At 59.0% G+C, this 11,399-nt stretch overlaps 3 protein-coding genes across 5 annotated transcripts; 1 reads left to right on the top strand and 2 right to left on the bottom strand.

The window, feature by feature from the left end:
• Positions 1-354: 354 nt before the first annotated feature.
• Positions 355-5,013, bottom strand: DQX1 (DEAQ-box RNA dependent ATPase 1). Of its 3 annotated transcripts, none has more exons than XM_031943750.1 (12): positions 4,349-5,013; positions 4,057-4,250; positions 3,420-3,512; positions 3,128-3,233; positions 2,812-3,045; positions 2,621-2,720; positions 2,352-2,510; positions 2,083-2,274; positions 1,833-1,952; positions 1,453-1,643; positions 1,013-1,203; positions 355-875 (listed from the first exon to the last, which is right to left on the bottom strand). In XM_031943750.1, exons 1-12 carry the CDS (start codon positions 4,583-4,585, stop codon positions 710-712), a joined length of 1,983 nt encoding a protein of 660 aa, XP_031799610.1. In that variant the 5' UTR covers positions 4,586-5,013; the 3' UTR covers positions 355-709. The 3 variants fall into 3 exon arrangements, with proteins under 3 accessions (XP_031799610.1, XP_023361925.1, XP_023361927.1); XM_023506157.2 differs by having other exon boundaries at positions 3,128-3,512; positions 4,349-4,612; positions 4,767-5,013; XM_023506159.2 differs by having other exon boundaries at positions 3,128-3,512; positions 4,349-4,612; positions 4,944-5,005.
• A 124-nt stretch (positions 5,014-5,137) lies between these two features.
• AUP1 (AUP1 lipid droplet regulating VLDL assembly factor) lies at positions 5,138-8,268 on the bottom strand. The gene is made up of 12 exons (XM_031943752.1): positions 8,069-8,268; positions 7,796-7,933; positions 7,567-7,717; positions 7,279-7,466; positions 7,130-7,202; positions 6,976-7,049; positions 6,758-6,824; positions 6,556-6,658; positions 6,363-6,482; positions 6,052-6,185; positions 5,777-5,886; positions 5,138-5,663 (listed from the first exon to the last, which is right to left on the bottom strand). Exons 1-12 carry the CDS (start codon positions 8,116-8,118, stop codon positions 5,627-5,629), a joined length of 1,245 nt encoding a protein of 414 aa, XP_031799612.1. The 5' UTR covers positions 8,119-8,268; the 3' UTR covers positions 5,138-5,626.
• A 57-nt stretch (positions 8,269-8,325) lies between these two features.
• On the top strand, positions 8,326-11,267 carry HTRA2 (HtrA serine peptidase 2). Its single transcript, XM_031943751.1, has 8 exons — positions 8,326-8,826; positions 9,024-9,228; positions 9,341-9,535; positions 9,680-9,712; positions 9,836-9,941; positions 10,072-10,141; positions 10,848-10,943; positions 11,043-11,267. Exons 1-8 carry the CDS (start codon positions 8,468-8,470, stop codon positions 11,206-11,208), a joined length of 1,230 nt encoding a protein of 409 aa, XP_031799611.1. The 5' UTR covers positions 8,326-8,467; the 3' UTR covers positions 11,209-11,267.
• Positions 11,268-11,399: the final 132 nt, after the last annotated feature.

Raw genomic sequence — 11,399 nt, 5'->3', positions numbered from 1 at the left:
AGCAAATCATCTCATCAGTTTTGGGCACCAGTTCAGGGGATCCTTAGGAAGGTGGGCTGAAAGGATAAGAAAGAATGAATCAAAGCCTTGGAAATGATGATGATGATGATGATGATAATAATAATAATAATAATAATAATTAACTAACATTTATATAGTGCTTACTATGTGCCAGGCACTGTGCTAAGCACTTTACAATCATTATGGCATTTGATCCTCACAACAACCCTGTGAGGTAGGCGCTTTATTGTCACCATTTCACAGATGAGAAAACTGAGGCAAACAGCAGTAAAGTGATTTGCCTCCAAGGACGTCCAAGTGGTGTGTGCCACTGGATTTGAAGTTGGGTCTTGCTCACTGCAGGCTGTCCCTCCATCCACTCGGACACCCAGTTGTCACCACCCTGCCCCCAAACCCAGGATCATGAACTCCTTGTGTCCACAGTACATGATGCCTCTAAGAAGTCGTCCAGAAAAATCAAGGCAGAGCAAAGGCTTTTATGGTGAAGGTGGAGGGGAGGGAAGGAGGGTACCCTCCTGGTCATTCTGGCCCCTCCCCCTGCTAGAATCCCCCATCGCAGTCCTTACCCTGCATTCCTTGCGCACCCACACCCTGTCCCCTGGGCTCCTACAATTTGTGGCCAGGCCCTGGGTCGGGCAGGTGACGTGGCCGTTTGTGGCTCCTCTCGAGGCCGGTCCTCAGGCAGAGATCACTGCAGGGCACAAGCATCCTTGTCATCCAGGCTGAGGTCCTGGCTGGGGGGTTCATTCTCTGAGAAGACTCCATTCATCTCTTCTCTCAGCTGATTCAGCAGGTCTCGGCTCTCACTGGGAGGCAGGTTACTCAGGAAGTAGGGGGGAGCCAGCTCCACCAGCCTAGGAGAGGGAAAGGCGCTTGGCTGCTGTTGCCCACCAGTGGTTGTCTATTCCATTCTTCCTTGAAGGCACTCACTCCTTCCCAAAAGACGCTCTCTTAATTCCCAGGGGAGAAAAGAGGGCATGAGGGCACTCACATGTGGGGCTCGATCTCAGACACAATAGAGAGGCAGTTGTCTTGGGAGATGGAGAAGTTGTGGTAAAGCACCCAGGGAGGAGGCTGGGCAGGGGGTCGGCGATTTGCGTAGCAGCAGGAGGGGGACAGGTGAGCCACGTGCTTATGCGTCAGGAGCAGATAATTGCCAGCCCCATCTGTGTCTCGAGCCACCTGGATGAGGGGGAACAAAGGGTACAAGGAGAAGAAGAGTTGAAAATCGGAGAAGGCAATAAGGAGTTGGGAGACGAAGGAGCTAATCTAAAAAGTTTAATGGCCCCTTGCAGTTATGGCCTTCCTGCCTTAACTCTGGTGAGACCTCCAGTGACCTCACACACCTCCTGCTCCTTCCTGACCTGCTCTGCGGCAGCCCTCCCAACACTAGCGTCCTCAGCTTCAGCCCCCTCCCCCCCACAACCATACCTTGAGGAAGTACCCCGACACCAGCGCTCTCTGAAGATTTTTTCGATTCTGTTCAGAGCCAAATGCTGGTGGAGACAGGGGAAGTTCAATTCGACGCATCAGTTCCAGGAGCTCTCCCCGAAATGCCTGGGCCTGGCACAGTGCAGCCCAGCTCAGACCCCGAGCCCGACACCAATTCTCATCCTCCCCACCTAAGAGAAATGGGAATTAGCCACTGCACATGCCCCCCAGCCCTCCCTAAACCTCCGTCCCTTACCACGCATTGTCACTAGTCCCCAGCTCTACCAGCTCTACCCATACTATTTTCCATTTCCAGGATACTCTAGGAAAACCCTGGATGAACTTCTAGGAATAAAAGAGGGAGAAGGGCACTCACTCACTCTGTATAAAGGCTTCATACACCTGAATCAGGGTGCTGTGGTCACCGTCTGGGTGTTCCAGTGCTCGTCGTTGGGCAGCCTCCTCTGCACACTTCGGGGGCCCCTCAAAGCCAGGGGCAGCTGGAGTGTGTGGGGGAGGAGGGAAGAGAAGAGCATTAGTGAGGTGGAGCAGGCAGAATTGTCATGTTCCTCAGAGCTAAGCTGTAAAGATGGAATGTCTGAGCTAGACTGAACTGGAGTGTGTTCTTACTGGTGAGCATGGCTGCTAGGGTTAGCATCTCATCCACGCAGTCAAATTCGCAGGCAGCCAGCAGGGCTTTGGCTAACTCAGGGGGCAGGGGCAGTTCAGAAAGAATGACTCCTAGGTCTGACAGGTCACCATCATCATCCAAGGCAGCCAGATAGTCCAGGTCTTCTAGCGCCTGCATTAGAGCCTCTGGGGCTGGGGAGGACAAAGAGTATGTCAGAGACGGGCCTAATCCAGCATCTTACTTGCTCACGGGTTGGTAGGTGTCTCACCCGGCCGGTCTAGAAAGTGACACTCTCCTGGCTCTGCAATGTGTCGCCTCTTTAACAGTAGCACTAGTCGGCTTAGATTCTCCTCACATACCCGAGGTGAAGGGACTGAGGGAGCTCTTAACTCCAAAAAAGATTTGGGATATAGGCGGAGGCAGGATCCTGAAGGGAGAAAAGGAAGGATTCTGAAGGAGAGTATCTTTGTCATTTTTTTTTTCTGCTCATCTACAATGGACATCTTGGATATCAGTTGGGACAAATGAGCTTCTTACCTAGTGGGGGGCCTTTGGTCCTCAGCCTCCTGGCTTCTGCTTGGCTTTTGCTGATCGGCCTCATCACTTGGGATTCAGCCCGGATCTGAGGATTGTAAACCTATCCCCCCCAGGGCCCAGACAGATCAGGATCTACTATTTCCAGCCCAGCCAGCCTTTCCACTTCCACCCTCCAAGGCCGAAACTCTTACATTTCTAAGCTCCAGTCCTGAGTCAATAACGTGGTGGATTGAAGGGAGGGAAAAAGATGAATCAGCCAACCAATGAGTGACCACCACCTTCCGAGGGCCTCCTTCCACATCCTCATACACAGCCTGTACAGCCCGGCCAAGTCCAGCATGTAGTGGTAGCACCTGAAATGGGGTCAGCTCAGGATCCAACCTCTCTGCCTCCTTTCGAAGACACTCACAGCACTGCAAAATGTTCTGTGGAAAGGTGAGAAGCTCTCATTAAGAGAAGGTACTGATTCTAAGACTTCCTTCCCACATCCCCTGTGATCCCACTTACCTCTTCACTGGGTAGGTAGACCAGCACATCTCCTGGAACCCCATCCTGATGTAATTCCAGCACAGCCTTGCAGGCAGCACCCACCAGATCTGTGGGAGCAGGATCTCTGTACACAGGAATAGGGCCCTCTTCAGGCCCCTGGGCTACTCGAACCACAGGAGGGTTACCCCAAAAGGCACAGAGCTTGGATTCAAAGGCTGGATCGGTGACCACAACTAAGCGTGGGCCCTCGAGGCTGTTCCCTAACCCTGTATCCCGCAATAATCCCTGCAGCACATCTGAGGCTACTGACCGCTCCTGGGCCTCATCCAGTACCAGAACACCCCAAGCTCCTGCACCTCGGGCTGACGCTGCTTCCTGTAATAGCAGTTTGTCCCAGCAGAACCTGTCAACAAAAATTAAAGAAGGAAAGGAGTGGCTAGGTGTCAGGTTGAAACATGGCTTGCACTAGAGGTGTGGCAATGGCTTCCACCCAGGACTCGGGCTTTGTGTTCTATGAGTCAAGACTTGGTCACAGATATAGAGCTAGATGGGAAGAGTTGGTGAAATTTCTCTATACATGAGAAACTAAGACATGGATTAAGAAACTAGTCCAAAGAAGTGGTATTCTTGGCTCCAAGCTCCCGATGACAGGATCACAAAGTTGTGACCTCGTGACTTTACTCTTTCTGGTCCTGAGCACACACAGACCTACTGAATTAGAGATAGGAAGAAAACGATACAGTTGGAGGAAGGTCTTGGGCGAAGGGAAAAAAGTTTCCTAGAGAACAGAATCCAGGTAGTCTAGAAAAGCAGATGGGAACAAAATGGGACCTCTAGTAAATTAAGGTCCTGTTGAATTCTAAGAAAATCAGAAGTTTGGGGGTGTGACAAAAAAGCTGAATGAGCAGGGACGGGGGCTGCCCGTGGGAGACATGCCGCCCCCCCACCTGAGCAGGGTGTCTGGTCCGGTGCAGTCCTCCAAGGGGATGCTGTAGCCAACTTCGTGGCCCAAGCTTAGGTCCATTTCATCAGCTACTCGGAGAGCTAGGCTCAGGGCAGCCAGGGGCTGGGGCTGCGAGACGGTCACTCGGCCATGCTGGAATCCCCTGGCCAGCGCAAACTCAGCACACCACTGAGGAATCTAGTCGGGGAGTCAGGACACACATGCCCAATGTCAGGTTGGGAGTTGCTTGGGCGGGATCAGCCGGGCCCCCTCCGCCCCCCAGACAGCTGCCCCACCTGGGTGCTCTTGCCGGAGCCAGGCTCTCCCGACACAAGCACTACCCCACTGGGGCTGCTCTCCAGCTGCTCGAGGAAGCTAAAGCGCGCAGCCCAGATGGGGAGGGCCCGACGCTGGGCCAGCAGCGTGTAGTATCGGGAAGAGAAGGGCAGTCCGTCGTAAGGGTTCACGGCCAGATCCGACCCATCGGGACTAAGGCCCGACTCTTCGGTGGGCCCGGGAGCGTCCGAGGCCATGGCAGCCTAGGACGGACCTGAGAGAGGCTGGCGGGATCAGAGGGGGAGGGCGTTTTGGACACTCCTCCCCTCCCCCCCTCCCCGCCGCCAGGCAGCCCGCCCCCTCCTCCGGGCTGACCCAACCCCGCAGAAGAACGCCTCGGGTACAGACCGGGATACCCCGGCTTGGAAGGCTCCAAACCTGGCAGTCAGGTGATGGGCTCCAACCGGGAGGGAGAAGGTGGAGCCTGCTAGGCTCGGGTTTCAGCGCCCCCGGGCCCTGGGGGCGGGGCTCCCGCCAGACAGCTGGCGGCGGAGAGGGAAGAGTGGCCGAGGGGCCGTGCGGGACCACGGGGCCGCCCGATTTGTGGGGTCAAACCTTGGCGAGGAGCTGGAGCAAGCGACTCTCGGACTCAGATTCTGCCCCACCCGGACGCCACTCGTCCCAACCCCACCCACCCTCCACGTTCGGTACAAAGGTAAATTCCGGCTCCACCCAGGAGCCCGGTGTGGGGGGCGTGGCTACTTCCCCGCCCCCGCCGGGGACCGGGAACCCATGGAAACGAGGGCTCCGCTGCTCGGTACTGAGCATGTGCGAAGCCTGCGCAGAGAGAAGGAACGCATTGCATGCCGGACCCCATCGGTGAAATGTATCCTGGGATTTGTAGTTGATGCCAGGGACTTCAGGTCCCTCTTGGTGGTAAGGTTAATCAAGTTTGGCCCCTAATGTCAAAGGCTTTTGTACAGCCTGTAATTCGCAGTTTGACTTGATTCAACATCCCTTTGAATGAGACAGATTCCAAGGACCCTCTCCCCCTCTCCCACCAGGTCCCCAACATAGCCAGCGCCCCAGAACTAAGAATAGGGGTATGACTCTCCCCTAAGGAGTGCAGAAGCCAAGACAGGAAACGAGGCTGTCTTGAGTGAAAACCCTGAATTTAATGGGAAGTTGGGGAGCCCCATTCCCTCCCTTCACACGCCCCACCCATCCGGCCTGGGTGTGGGGGGGCCTGCCCCCTGGCCTCCGTCCTGCGGCCCTGGCTTGCTCCATCTCCTTTGGGCTCAGTCAGTCTCCTGGGCCCGTCTCTCTGTGTATCTCCTGCAGGATGGGGAGGAGGGAGGTTGGGAAATGTGGGGCAGGTGCCGCCTATGTGTGATCTTCCTCCATTCCTCTTACTCCCCCCATGTTGCCCAGGCTCCTTCCAACCTCACCTTCGGGCGTATTCATACAGTGCCTGCTTCCTCTCCTGCAGGCTCTCCTGACGGGCCCAGGAAGACTTGGCAAATAGAGCTGCAGGCTGAGGGGTCACAGGGCTGGGGGACTGGGGTGTCACAAGGTCGAAATGTTAACGAGTTATTTATTGAAAACCTAACTTACACAAGATGCTGGGTGGAACCAAAAGATCCATGTTGGGAAGTACCTCCTGCCCTCTCCCCCCACCTAAGACAGCCCCCCAATTCTGCCCTCCCCACTTCCTAGGTCTCACCTTGGAGACAGAAGTTGTGGGATAGGGCCCAGAAGGTGGAAGAGCTTGGGACCCCTCAGCAATATCCTCAGGCACAAAGGCTACAGCTCCCTCCAACAGATTAGTGATAGTTGTGTCTACACAGCCAGTGCGGGCTGGAAGAGAGGAGAGAATAGGGGTTTGCTCCTCTTTCCTATTCTCAGGTTTCTTCCCCATCCCACATTTCCTCAATCTTTAGGTGATCTTTCTTGAATGTGTACCCAGAGTCCCTGGAGTTCTTCCCCATCCCATAACTCAGGTCTCTCTGGAATTCTCTGTTCCCTTCCCCATACCCAGGTCTCTCTGGATGACGCCAATTGGGACATGGGGTAAAACCTCTTTGACTCTTTGCGAAAGAACTGCCAGCTGCCGGTCAGGGGAGAGGCCAGGCGTAGAAGGGGGAGAAGGCCGAGCTGCAAGAAAGTAAGAGGAGATGTGGTGAGGAGTGACCTGTAGACAGAAGCAACCCAAAGGAAAACGACCTACCTGACTGGGGAAGAGGTCTTGGGTGTCGCTGCCGCTTCATGTGCTCTGCCTTGTCTGCAGGTGTGAGTCGAGTCCCTCTTTGGCCCAGCTCCCCGGCCACTAACTGGGAACAATTGGAAGGTGAGGCCGAGGGTCACCCATCCCAAAGGTGCTGGTGAGTTCTGTGAAGGCCTCTCATCCTCACTCCCCCGATGCCTGTTACCTGCTGGACGCGGAGGGCAAATGCTTCGCTCCCTTCCCCTGGCTGTCGATGGGCAGGCTGAAGCCATCTGCACAACAGAATGGAAACTGGAGGTAAGGAAACCTCAGAGAAGCCACAGCTTTTACCTTTACCATAAGCTACCTCCCCTTAGTCTGAGGTAAGAAGGCTGAATAACGGGTGACCTTCCCCTCCCCCCGAAGAGTAGCAAGCGTTAGTACCTTACTTGATACACTGTGAAAGGAACGAAAAGCGACCAGAGCAGCTCCGAGACCCAGGAGGCATCGGACACTGTCTGCAGGGAAGGAAGAAGGTTGATCAGGGGCCAGTCAGAGCCTCCTGTGTGTGCCCCCGGCCGCCTCTGCCCCCACTCACCACGGAGACCAATGGCCGCTGGACGCGGAGGGCCAGTGGCTGAACCACATCCTGGATGGAAAACGGCCAGGAGCTGCGGGAGGGAGCAGGGAGCAGTCAGCACAGCCCCGCTGCCGGCTCCCGGGGCCACGGCTCCCCCCCGCACTCACCTGAAGCGCAGGAGCCCTTCCCTGCCGTTGGTGGCCGCCTCCTCCGGGAACAGCAGCAGCGGGGCTGGCGGCTGGTTTCCCCGCGAAGAACAGAACCTTTTCAGCGCCTCCACCAGCTCCGCGCTGCCGTCCAGCTCCACAAAGCCCCGGGACCAGCACACGAAGCCGGGGGGGCTGTTGATGAGAGGCTGGGGGGGGGACGGACAGGGGGGGGCGCCGGGCGTGAGGGGGAGGTGCGGGGGAGGAGGGGGCACCCTCGGGGCCGGCCCCTCCCCCCGAGACACTCACGGTGCTGCAGCTGGTGAGCAGGCTGACCATGTTGTGGTCGAAGGGCGTCACGTGATTGGAAATGAAGACCCTGGCGCCGGGGTCCCGGAGCCGGGGCGCCTCCTGCCTGACCACAAAGCCCAGCACGGCGCACATGGCCCGGACCACGAACCTGCGGGGCACGGGCCGACTCGGTGACCCCGCCGCGGCAGCGCCGCCCCGCCCCGCCCCCCGCCGGCCCGGGCGCTACCTTCGGAGAACGCTGTCGGGCAGCGCGCAGCTGACGAGGAACACATGGAGCCCGAGGAAGAGGCGGAGCACCAGCAGACACAGCCCGACGGGCGCGTACAGGAACAGGGCGAGCAGCAGGAAGCCGTCGCTAGGGAGCCTGGGCCCCGCGGGGCACGGGAGGAGGGAAGGCAGCGGCCGTCAGAGGCCCCGGGCCTGAGCCGGCCCGGGCCCGGGGCCGGGAGGGGGCGGGGAGGAAGCGGGCTGGGGAAAGGGGCGGGGGCGGCCTTCTCACCGGTGTGAATCAAAGAGCTGCTCCGGGCCCGGGGCCGGCGAAGGCTCCATCGCAGCCGCCGCCGCCGCCGCCGCCGTCTCAGGGCCGCCCGGACCCCGTCGCCATGTTAATCCCCGGCCGACCGCGCGGGCTCCTGGGAAGGCTAGGGCCGGGCCTTTGGGCGCCAGCCCTCCGGGCTGGTGGGCCCAGAACTCCCGACACGCCCTGCGCGTGGCGCGCCGCACAGGACTGTGGGTCACGGAACGGAGCAAGCTGACTGAGGACTACACATCCCGGCGTGCATCGCGGGGCCCCGCCCACTAGGGCTCGAGAACTACGGCTCCCGAGGTGCCCCGCGATCCGAACTCGGGTCGGTCCTGTTGGCCGGGTCGGCTCTCGGGGCACCGCCTCTGGGGAGCCATGGCCGCGGCCGTGCTGCTGAAGAGGCTGGGCTTCCCTCGCGCCGCGAGCCTGGGCGGGCTGCGGAGCCTCGCCGGGCGGCCCCCGCATTTGGCCGAGGCGCCCGGGGCAGCGGACTCCGAGGAGCCCCGAGCCGGGCGGTGGGCGGCGACGGCACTGGGCGCGGGGGCAGCGGCGCTACTGCTGCTCTGGGGCTCCGGGGGCCGCGGGCGCCGGACGGGCTTGGGCTTGGCGTCTCCCACCGTCCTGGCCGCCGTCCCCACGCCCCCGCCGTCCTCCCCTCGGCGGCTTTACAATTTCATCGCGGACGTGGTGGAGAAGACGGCGCCCGCCGTGGTCTACATCGAGATCCTGGGCCGGTAACTGGGGGGGGAGGGGCTCTGACCTCTGACCTCCGACCTCCCGCCCCGCCCCCCCTTGCCTCCTCTTCCCCAGGGGCTTCTCCTTCTCCTCCCCTCACTCTGGTCGGTGCTGAGGCACAAGAGAGAGTGTGACTCCCCGGCACACACCGGCCCGTGCCTCTCCCCGCACTCACGCGCGGTTCTGCTCCCCCCAGACACCCGTTCTCGGGCCGAGAGGTCCCCATCTCCAATGGCTCGGGCTTCATCGTGGCCGCCGACGGCCTCATCGTCACCAACGCGCACGTGGTGGCCGACCGGCGCCGGGTCCGGGTGCGGCTGCCCAGCGGGGAGACCTACGAGGCCACCGTGACGGCTGTGGACCCCGTGGCGGACATCGCCACGCTCAGGATCCCCAGCAAGGTGGGGGGGGGGGGGCGTCGCGCTGCCCGGCTCTAGCCCCGCCCCTGCCCCCGCGCGGGGCCGCCCCGCCCCCTGCCCGTGCCCCCCCTCAGCAATTCCTCCCACCCCCCAGGAGCCCCTCCCCACGCTGCCCCTGGGCCGCTCGGCTGAGGTTCGCCAGGGCGAGTTTGTGGTCGCCATGGGAAGCCCCTTCGCCCTGCAGAACACCATCACCTCCGGCATCGTCAGTTCGGCCCAGCGCCGGGCCCGGGACCTGGGCCTGCCCCAGCCCAACGTGGAGTACATCCAGACCGACGCCGCTATTGACGTATGCGGGGGATAGGACGGGGTGTGAAGGTAGGGGGGTCCGGGCGGCGGCGGGGGCGGCGCTGAGGCGGGGGCGCGCTGGGAGGAACGCGGCCCCCCCCCTCCCTCCCCCCCGGCTCTCTGACCGCCCTCTCCTCCCTTGTAGTTTGGAAACTCCGGGGGCCCTCTGGTGAACTTGGTAAGTGTGCGCGCAGCTTTGCGGCTCGGAGCGCGGGGCGGGGAGCCGGGGCTTTGGGCGGGCTGGGGGCGGCCCGTCTGCGCCTCCATCTTTGCGTGCCGGGCTGGGGGCTTGTCCCCGCAGGACGGAGAAGTGATTGGGGTGAACACCATGAAGGTCACGTCGGGCATCTCGTTTGCCATCCCCTCTGACCGCTTGCGCGAGTTTCTGCAGCGAGGGGAGAAAAAGAGTAAGTAGGGCAGAGGGAGCTTGCCAGGCTGGTCCCACCGAGGTTGTGGGGGACGGAAGCGCTGACCGAGGAGGGACAGTTGGGGCAGAGCAGCGCGCCCGACGGGCTCCTTATTCTACGTCTGTATTAGGTTCCTGGTTTGGGAGCGGCGAGTTGAAACGCCGATATATTGGGGTGATGATGCTGACATTAACACCCAGGTACGACCCTCGGGAGGAGTGGGGTGAGAGTGGTGGCAGGACAGCCAACTTGAGGGTCATTCCTTCTTGTTTTAATTTTCAGCTGCAGGCAGTGAAAGAGCTAGCAGTCTCTCTGGTGGTTTGCCTTTTACTTGCATCATGATCGCCTGATTTCAGGCCTTGACTAGCATTTTATTTCCCTCCTAATTCATCCTTTTGCCATTTTTTAATTCATTCACCTATAGCAGTGTCAGGGCAACATTTTGTACTAGTCACTCTGTTTCATTGATTCTAGAGGCTTCTTGTATTTGGAATGAAGTATAGACTTCCTTGGGTCTGGCATTCGGGGCTCTATCTGGTTTTACCTCATGCTACTTGCTGTATCCCTGTCATCTTAAGATTCTGGCCAGATTAAATTAATGATTGTTTTGCCTATTATTAAATTTCTAAGTCCAAGAATGGCATTTTTTTCTCTCTTCGTTTTCTGAGGCCCGACTTAAGTTCCACTTTGCTCTGCAAAGCCTCAAATTAACATTGCCCTCCTTCATGATAACTCTGTTCTGAGTTTCTCTGTCTGCTGAAGTCCAGGCTCCTTATTTGGGAAACTGTCTTTTTACCCCCAGAATTTCATTTAAGGGGCTTATGTGAGAACATGGTCAGTATGTTTGGCTGAAGGTTGGGGTGGTGACTAGATAAGTCCGCTAACCATCCCTCATGTTCCCATCAGCATCTTGGCTGAGCTGCAACTTCGCGAGCCAAGCTTTCCTGATGTCCAGCATGGTGTTCTCATTCACAAAGTCATCTTGGGCTCCCCTGCCCACAGGTGAGGAGAACAGGTTGTATCTAATTGATTGCAAGGGAGTATGGGAGTGTGCAGGAGGGAGGGCAAGGCCATGATCCCCCTCTTTCATTCCTCCTTCAGGGCTGGTCTGCGGCCAGGGGATATCATTCTGTCCATTGGGAACCGGGCAGTGAAGTCAGCAGAAGATGTCTATGAGGCTGTTCGTTCACAGCCCAAGCTGGCCATGCAGGTCCGAAGAGGGTTAGATACACTGACCCTGTTTGTAACTCCAGAGGTCACGGAGTGACCAGGATGGACAGAAGGGCCCCAAAACTTTACAGAATCTTGCTTTACCCCCCCCCCCCCCCCAAGGAAGGAGAAGGGAGGGTATGGCCCCTGCCCTGTCTCCACATCCCCTTTTCTTTGAGGCTGGAATAGCTTGGGAGGGGAACAAGGTGGAGAATGAGCCAGGGGAGGGCAGGCCCTCCCCCTACCCAC

Source organism: Sarcophilus harrisii, chromosome 6 (genome assembly GCF_902635505.1).
Source record: "Sarcophilus harrisii chromosome 6, mSarHar1.11, whole genome shotgun sequence".
NCBI classification, from domain to species: domain Eukaryota; kingdom Metazoa; phylum Chordata; class Mammalia; order Dasyuromorphia; family Dasyuridae; genus Sarcophilus; species Sarcophilus harrisii.
The sequence above is the reverse complement of the archived record's forward strand: the minus strand, read 5'-3'. Positions and strand labels throughout refer to the sequence as shown.

Excerpts from the sequence above, each read along its gene's own strand:
- HTRA2 (XM_031943751.1), top strand. The coding sequence starts at position 8,468 with ATGGCCGCGGCCGTGCTGCTGAAGAGGCTGGGCTTCCCTCGCGCCGCG. Across the intron at positions 9,713-9,835 it reads GGGGCCCTCTGGTGAACTTG|GACGGAGAAGTGATTGGGGT; the intron begins GTAAGTGTGCGC and ends TTGTCCCCGCAG. Across the intron at positions 9,942-10,071 it reads GCAGCGAGGGGAGAAAAAGA|GTTCCTGGTTTGGGAGCGGC; the intron begins GTAAGTAGGGCA and ends CGTCTGTATTAG.
- AUP1 (XM_031943752.1), bottom strand. The coding sequence starts at position 8,118 with ATGGAGCCTTCGCCGGCCCCGGGCCCGGAGCAGCTCTTTGATTCACAC. Across the intron at positions 7,467-7,566 it reads TGCTCACCAGCTGCAGCACC|CCTCTCATCAACAGCCCCCC; the intron begins GTGAGTGTCTCG and ends TCCCCCCCCCAG. Across the intron at positions 7,050-7,129 it reads AGCGGCCATTGGTCTCCGTG|ACAGTGTCCGATGCCTCCTG; the intron begins GTGAGTGGGGGC and ends CCTTCCCTGCAG.
- DQX1 (XM_023506157.2), bottom strand. The coding sequence starts at position 4,585 with ATGGCCTCGGACGCTCCCGGGCCCACCGAAGAGTCGGGCCTTAGTCCC. Across the intron at positions 2,275-2,351 it reads TCACTTTCTAGACCGGCCGG|CCCCAGAGGCTCTAATGCAG; the intron begins GTGAGACACCTA and ends TGTCCTCCCCAG. Across the intron at positions 1,204-1,452 it reads TGTCGGGGTACTTCCTCAAG|GTGGCTCGAGACACAGATGG; the intron begins GTATGGTTGTGG and ends CCCCTCATCCAG.